Genomic DNA, 8002 nt, shown 5'->3' with positions numbered 1-8002 from the left:
TAGAGACATTCCGGGCGCTCATCTTCTACGATCATATTGTGCATGATCACACAAGCAGTCATCACCTCTCACAGTTTCTGCGTGCTCCAAGTATTAGCAGGATACCGAACGATGCCCCATCGAGATTGCAAAACACCAAAGGCACGCGTGACGTCCTTCCTAGCACTCTCTTGCTCTTGGGCAAATCGTTTCCCCTTCTTGCCGACAGGGTTGGGGATTGTCTTCACAATAGTGGTCCACTGAGAATAGATACCGTCACCCAGGTAGTATCCTTTGTCGTTGTTGTGGCCGTTGATAGTTCACCGGTGGGATGTTGCCTTCGGCAAGCCTAGCAAACACCGGCGAGCGTTGAAGCACGTTGATATCATTGTGTGATCCGGCCATGCCAAAGAAAGAGTGCCAGATCCAGAGATCTTGAGACGCCACGGCCTCAAGTATGACAGTACAAGCCCTGACATGGCCCTTATACTGCCCTTGCCAAGCAGAAGGGCGGTTCTTCCACTCCCAATGCATATGCCGTCTGTGCTGCCAAGCATCCCTGGGAAGCCCCTGCTGGCATTCATCGTTGGCTGTATCTTCAGGAGTCGGCTCTCTCAAGTACCCAGGGCCAAACACAGCAATAACAGCCTTGCAGAACTTATACAGGAAGTCTAGGCATGTAGACTCGCTCATACGGACGTACTCGTCAGTGAGATCACCGGGCACTCCGTATGCAAGCATTCGGATGGCGACAATGCATTTTTGATAAGAGGAGAAACCAATCTTTTCAACGGCATCCTCTTTGCACTCGAAATAGTCATCATAGCCGACCACCCACTCTCTAATACGGTTGAAAAGATGCCTACTCATACAGAAACAGCGGCGGAATTTCTGATGTTTGAACAACGGGTTTGTTGTGTCAAAGTAATCCTTCCAAAGAAGGAAATGTTCGCTCTCTCGGTTGCGATTCAATGCCGGGAGGTGCCCCGTAATGGAGCCACAGAACGATGGGCGCTGGCTATTGAGGTGGTGATGGACCAACACGGCACTCAAGATCTTCTCCTCATCATCGGATGAGGAATCGTCGGAGTCGCAAAGGAAATTGTGAAAAAAGAACTCGTCGACGGAGTCCATTTTGTACCTTGACAAACTGTCGAACAGCTTGCGAGCATCGACGAAGGAGACGGCCGACGAAGGGAGTCGCGCCGCCCTCGGACCAGCTAGCTGCCCTGGCGGCGTCCGACGAGCGTGCCAGTGAGGATCTGGCCGGGGCTACGAGGCGGCTTCTTGGTGGCGGTCGTTGCTGTGTCGGAGGAGCGGGGTGGGAAGCTTTCGATTCCCCGACGGCAAGACAGCGGTGGCGGGCGACGTGTGAGGTGGCGGTGCTGCAGAAGGGATGTTGCGACGCCGGCAACTGGCAGAGTCACCGGAGAAATGGGCGGCAGCGACGGTGGCGACAAAGAAGACGGTTGAGGGTTTGTTGGTGGAATGAGAGAGGATGGCCAATGTGCCATCGACCAGCAGACCAGGGGGAGTAGGCGGGCGTGCGGGCATCCGTCGCATGTCCACGCCGACGCAAATCCAACTCAAAAATGGGCTAGGAATGGGTCGGCAGGCAGATGAAAAGCGGACGCGCGTCCGTTTGGGTCGGCGCGTTGGGTCGACTTTTTTATCCGCGCCGACCCAAACAGACGCGCATGGACGAAATGGGTCGCCGCGTTGGAGTTGCTCTAAGCCCACGTACACTCTGCTGGAAAAGGGAACCGTACAAACAGACAAGGTACCACCGATTTACATTAACTGTCAAAATCAGCAAGTCAATGATCCATTTCTTTACAGTTTACGCAACCTATTAGCCATTGATAGCTGGAACCTGCTGAAAAGATACAAGAACTGAAGAGAGGTATCTCAAATTTCTGGACAAGGAAACATTCCAAACATGTCCAAATTTAATTGCAGAGGCATCTCACGTATTGACAATTCTGTTGCCTCTGCCTGTACTAATCCCACCCTGTTTTGCTTTGCTTTTGTCTAGCCCGATGGACTGCACGAGAGGAGTAGATAAATCAGAAGAAGAAGAAAAGTAATCACCGAATGCATGTTGGATCATTCTGGAGAACTGGAGAGAGGTATTCTTGATAATCTGTAGTTCTGTAACATTATATACATATTGATGTATTTACCTCAGTGCTAAGTCAGCTTCTTGCTCAACTTTACGCAGACTTACATTCATATACAGTCCCTGTTGAAGAGAATATTTGTCAAGTGTAATTTTATACCTGAAACAGAAAGTGTAGCATAGGGGAAGGAATGAACGGAAGCTTGGTCTCAATTGACTTGAGACATGCAAATTTTTTAGTATCAGCACCGTGGCTACCCATTCAAGTAATCACAGGACCATCATGGATGACGACAGGCCTACAGCAGCTATTGTTTTAGTCGAGTGTTTCAGGAACGTGCAGTACTACTTGTATCCTTCACCGTTTGTCAACAATTCAAACGTGCAGTACTACAGCAGCTATTGGTGACTAAACCTACAGATTGCAATTTCACTAGACTATCCGGATTTCATTTAGTATTTAGAATTAAATACTTTCAGCCATCTCGTTGATGGCGGGGCAGGCATAAACTGGGAGCTTTCAGCTGATCTAAACAAACTCATACTAAGACCAACATGAACATAATCACCTACCATGGTGTCTTGCATAGTCTGCCCGTGAGAGATACAATGTTTTATAGTTTGTACCTCTATCGCAAATTGAAAGCAACCTGATGATGCACAAGACAATGAAGTAATTGGATAGTGCTTCCTTACATTGGTTGTATGGATAGTGGCCCCAGTGGTCATGCTGATTTTTTGATCTGCCACAAGCTGAATGTCCATCTTTTGTATGACAATTGCAAGTGCCACAATTGCTTCTAAAAGAGCAAACTGATCTCCAACACATTTTCGAGGACCTCCACTAAAAGGGATAAACCTGGCAAAAAGAGGTGATAATGGGAGCACAAAATAATGTAACCATTTTGCAACACTAAAATAAGAGCATAAAAGAATGTATCTCAAGGTTACTTTCTGACCTGAAATCAGTGTTTGACTCATTTGGAATGGGACCCTCCAAATCAAATCTCTCTGGAATGAATTCATCTGCTCTGTCCCATACCTTCAATAGGAACAAAAGAATAATTATTGCAATGATAAAATATTGGAATGCTGCCCATTCATTCATGCCTGGACACTGCCCAAAGATGACGATATGCAGTAGACAGAATACTTCCAAGTTTTCAACCTCTGAAACTTAGCATGATAAGAATTTCTCTTAGTTCACGTTATCATTCTTATTGTGCAAATTGGTAGTTTGGTATCACAAATCGACAATATCATCAGTGTAGGCAGCATCAAGGTCATACACATACATAAGCTATTTAACTGGTAGGTCATGGTTTTGCGAATCTTTGAGTAACCATACACATTTCTGGTAATTAACTCTATTGTTCATCAATAGACTAGACATAGATATGCTATATTTCACTATGCAAAATAGTTGAAAAATAGCTTAAAAAAATATCAGCCAAGATCACAAGATGTAATATTCAGATGAAAAAGGATACCTCGGGTGATCTGTGTATATTGTACACAGAAATCATAACATCTTGACCAGTCTTAACCTTGTAGTTTCCAGGAAGCACATCATCAACTAGTGCACGCCGTATCAGCACCTGTTAATACAGTGTCCTTGAGTAACCAACACTAACTCTGAAGTTGCTTGTCTGAAGCACAAGGAATTACAGGAGGATGTGGGTATAGCCGCATGGACTCATTGATACAGCGCATCAAGTACTTCAGCTCTTTTACATCTTCATATCTGGGGAGTCTACCTTGTAGAACACGATCTACCTCATCTTGGGCTTTCCTTAGTGCTACTGGACCCTTCAGCAGTGTAACACTGAGCAGTCAATAGATATTAAAGAGATAATTTAAGTAATGTGTTGCTTCTCATTTGGGACTTTACTTGATATAACATTTGGCCAAGATAGAAAGGAGTACCTTACTGAGAAGATAAATGGTCCATGTCAGTACAGAACCTGTTGTTTCATGACCAGCAACTAACATTGACAATAGATCATCACGTAACTGCAAACTGCTGACCTGGGTCATATAAAGAAAGCATGTTAGTTAAAGCAGTAAGCAATTGAGCAAAGTGCTTGTAACATAAATAGTGAAACATACAAAACAAATAGCAAACATTGCATGCCAAAACGGCACAGCTGGGTTAGCACCAAAAGAATATACTGTGTTCGAAATAGGCTAATTTTAGGTCGCTGCGCCAAACAGGTCCTCTGTACTGTCAATACTCCAAAATACTCTGTTATGTCAACACCACGGTATTTTATACCTACAGGCTAAATTACTATTCTTTTACCAGGAAACAGTAGGAGAGCCCTTACAGTAAAATTATTATTCGAAGGCAATCAATAATATGGTCTATGCTGAATATTATCATTTGTACAAGTAAAAGTGCTAACGACTACAGTTAATTTTTTGTCGCTGCGCCAAACAGGTCCTCTGTACTGTCAGTACTCCAAAATACTCTGTAATGTCAATACCACGGTAGTTTATAATTATACCTACAGGCTAAATTGCTGTTTTTATCAGGAAACAGTAGTAGAGTCCTTGCAGTAAAATTAGTATTCAAATGTAACCATAATATGGTATATGCTAAATGTAATCATTTGTATGTGTAAATTTTTGACGCTGCAATAGTAATAGGATGTCAATAATTGCTGCAGAATCAAACATGTTTTCTCTATTCAAACATTCAGTTGAACTGACACTAGCAACATTGATCAGCTGAGCACTCAAATGCATGATGGTTCAATGCCCAGTTAATGATTATCAAATATTGCGAAACTAAATGATAATAAAATAAGCTATCATAAGGGAAAGATGAAAAACCCTGAGGATAATAACAACAATAAGACTAATTTCCAAGATTATATGAAACGAGGAAAGGTAGCTTCCTAGATAGTAGAAACATCAATAGGAAATTGACATAAAACATTGTTTTAGCTCGAGATAAACTAAACTACCTCTTCACGGCTAGCAAGTAAAAACCGCAGGATGCTAGGATCTGCCTCATTTACATATTCTTCACCCTCAATCTGTTCATTTTCAGCATCTACAATTGCCTTGCATTTTGTAATTAGGTCTTCAACGGTATTCCTTATTGTGTTAACTGCTTTTTCTGCTTTTATCTGTCTAGGGACAATCTTGCACAGCAAATCGATCTGTAGAAAATAAACAAGGATCACATCAAACATCAGTCGTGCAATTTTCCCCTTCTGCAAGTTAGCAAGACCGAAGTCAACCAGAGGTTCAAAATAAGAAATGTAACATGATGAAAGACCTACCTGCCAGTATGGTAAAAGATCTGTAGAACGAGCCTCTGCTTCTTTGAGTGCAGTGTAAACAGCATCAATAACAGGACTATCTGATGTGAGGGAATCAAAGTTGTAGTTGAACAAGGATAAACCAATCACATCTAACGTCATTTGCGAAAACCTCGCTTCCATATTAACAGGTTCACCACTCAAAGCATAAGTCTCGAGCTTTTCCACCAATCTCTCAGCACATTTACAGAACACTTTATCGACCATTACTGAGAGAAATCTTTTGTGTAGAGATGGTACAACTGCTCTACGTCTCACCTAAAATAGCAGATTAATAGTAAGTTAAAGAGAGGATTAATAGACGAACAAGAGAGGGAGGGCATGAAAACTCAATCAAATTCATGTGAATTAGAGGTGGGAAGCTTTTAAATTGCACAAGCATCACTCCTTACTAGAAAATAGGAACTAGTGAGTGTCCTCCTGAATTCCATTTTTTCCGAAGAAGTCTAATAGAGTAATAGGGTGTATTTCACAAATACAAGCAAGCAAAATTGAGGTTGTGGTCTGGTTATCAAAAGATCTACTCTAGTTCTGAGTCTTGCTCTACACACACTAAGTAAACTTTAATCCAAGTATAGATTGTCATCTTTGAGTATTTTGACCATCAAGTCCAGTCCAGCACCTATAGTCCGTGAAGTCATACTGGAAGGAGCTACACCGACACCATGTACCAGATAGCATATCAGCAACAGCAAGTAAGGTGTATAACTGTTGTCTTAAGTCAAACTTGTGTAAGGTTGGCCAAGTTTACAGAAAAAGAAACTGTTACATCTACAATACCAAACCAAAATCAGTATATCCACAGTGGAATATGTTTCCATGGTCTATTTCTTTGGTATTATAGATGTTGATAATTTTTGCTATAAACTTTCAAACTTATAGAAGCTTATCTTAGGACAAAAGTTATGTGCCTCAAATTGTGTTACGAGTATTTGAGGCGCTATAGCATTTGAGAAAGAGAGAGAGAGAGAGAGAGAGCACACCGTCCAGAGCGCTCCCTCGGCGATGGCGAACCCAGAGCCAAAGAGGAACTCGGAGACCTCGGCGACGAGCCCCTTCTCGTACCGCGTGCCGTACCCGCGGAGGACGTGCTTGGCTACGGCGGGGTCGCTGACGATGACGAAGTCGCGCGGCCCCGCGGCGAGGCGGTAGACGGGCCCTTCCTCGCGGAACCACTTGAAGAGCGGCAGGAAGAGCGCGCCCCCGAGGAGGTCCTGCACGTCGTCGAGCTTGGCGGAGGCGACGGGTATCCCCGAGTCGTCGTTCCCCCGGCCGAGCACCGAGCGAGACAGCGACGTCAGCCAGTCGGGGCTGACCCACGAGGTGGTGGGCTTGTCCCCTCCGCCGCCGCCGCTGTTGTTGCTGCTGCTCCTTGGCGGGGGCAGGCGGAGGCTGGCGTGGCGAGGAGGCGGTCGTGGGGCCCACGGAGGAGGAGGAGACGCGAACGCGGAGGCGAATGCCGCGGCGGGCATCGCTCACGCGCAGGCCGCCGCGGGCTACTGTTAATTTGGGTTGGATTTGGGTGAGAGCAGTAGTGAAGGTGTGTGACAGAGAGAAGAGAGAAGAGGAAGAGGATGAGGTGGGCCCCGCTTGTGAGCGGGGGCGCAAGGTATTGGCGTGAGACTGTGAGAGCATGAGCATCTCCATCCCCAACGGCCCGTCAAATTCCACATCTTCAAATATAGAGCCTCTCAAAAATATATTCTATAATATTTCTTTTCTTTTTCGCGTCTATTCATATTTCTTAGCTAGCTAGCTAGCTCTTTGTAAAGTTGAGAAATATAATTCTCGCAAAATAAAAAAAAGTTGAGAAATATTATGTTAGTTTTTCTTTCGAATAAATATTATGTTGGTTGGATGATGCATTTTATGAGCGATTTTCACGTGCCAGAAATGATGTTTTTTTTTCAAATGTGCAGAAATGATGCTAAAGTGATGTAAAAACGGCAGTTTAGGCCACCTTGGAAAAAACACAGTTTCAACGGGTGATGCATATTCTCCGCAAAAAAACGGAGCATATGCATATGGCCCACGAGCGGGCTGGAATGTTTCAGAAAAATATGAACTTTGGTAAAAAAAATCTGAAATCATTAAATGTTTCGTGTATTAAAAAATGTCATGATTTTGAAAAAACATTCACGTATTGAAAAACAAGTTTGTGAATTTGAAAAAAAATGCAAATTCAAAAAGTTCGCAAAAAATGATCATGAATTTCGAAAAATGCTCACCGATTCAGAAAAAGTTTGCTGATTCAAAAAAACTGAATCAAAAAATGTTTATCGATTCAAAAAACGTTCGCTGATTCAAAAACAAATGTTCACAATTCATAAAAAAGTTCGCAAAAGATAAAAATATGTTCGCGATTTTAAAATATGTTTGTCAATTTGCAAAATGGTCACAGATTCATAACAAATGTCCGCGAATTCAAAAAATGTGCACGATTTAAAGAAATGTCGTAATTTGAAAATTGTTCATGACTTCAAAAAATATATTCATGAATTCAAAAAAAATGTTCACCAATTTGAAAAGTTGTTCGTAACACAAAAAAGAAAAACAGAAAAGAAAAGGAAAAATG

General features: G+C 43.0%; 1 protein-coding gene across 1 annotated transcript; it reads right to left on the bottom strand.

Annotated features, from left to right (window-relative positions):
- Positions 1–1745: 1745 nt before the first annotated feature.
- Positions 1746–7005, bottom strand: LOC123181586 (carotene epsilon-monooxygenase, chloroplastic). Its single transcript, XM_044593884.1, has 10 exons — positions 6411–7005; positions 5389–5685; positions 5068–5265; positions 4025–4126; positions 3767–3907; positions 3589–3696; positions 3058–3140; positions 2795–2957; positions 2163–2221; positions 1746–2023 (listed from the first exon to the last, which is right to left on the bottom strand). The coding sequence occupies exons 1-10, from the start codon at positions 6897–6899 to the stop codon at positions 2011–2013; spliced, it is 1653 nt and encodes a 550-aa protein (XP_044449819.1). The 5' UTR covers positions 6900–7005; the 3' UTR covers positions 1746–2010.
- Positions 7006–8002: the final 997 nt, after the last annotated feature.

The sequence above is a fragment of the Triticum aestivum genome, chromosome 1D (assembly GCF_018294505.1).
Source record: "Triticum aestivum cultivar Chinese Spring chromosome 1D, IWGSC CS RefSeq v2.1, whole genome shotgun sequence".
Classification (NCBI taxonomy): Eukaryota; Viridiplantae; Streptophyta; class Magnoliopsida; order Poales; family Poaceae; genus Triticum; species Triticum aestivum.
The sequence above is the reverse complement of the archived record's forward strand: the minus strand, read 5'-3'. Positions and strand labels throughout refer to the sequence as shown.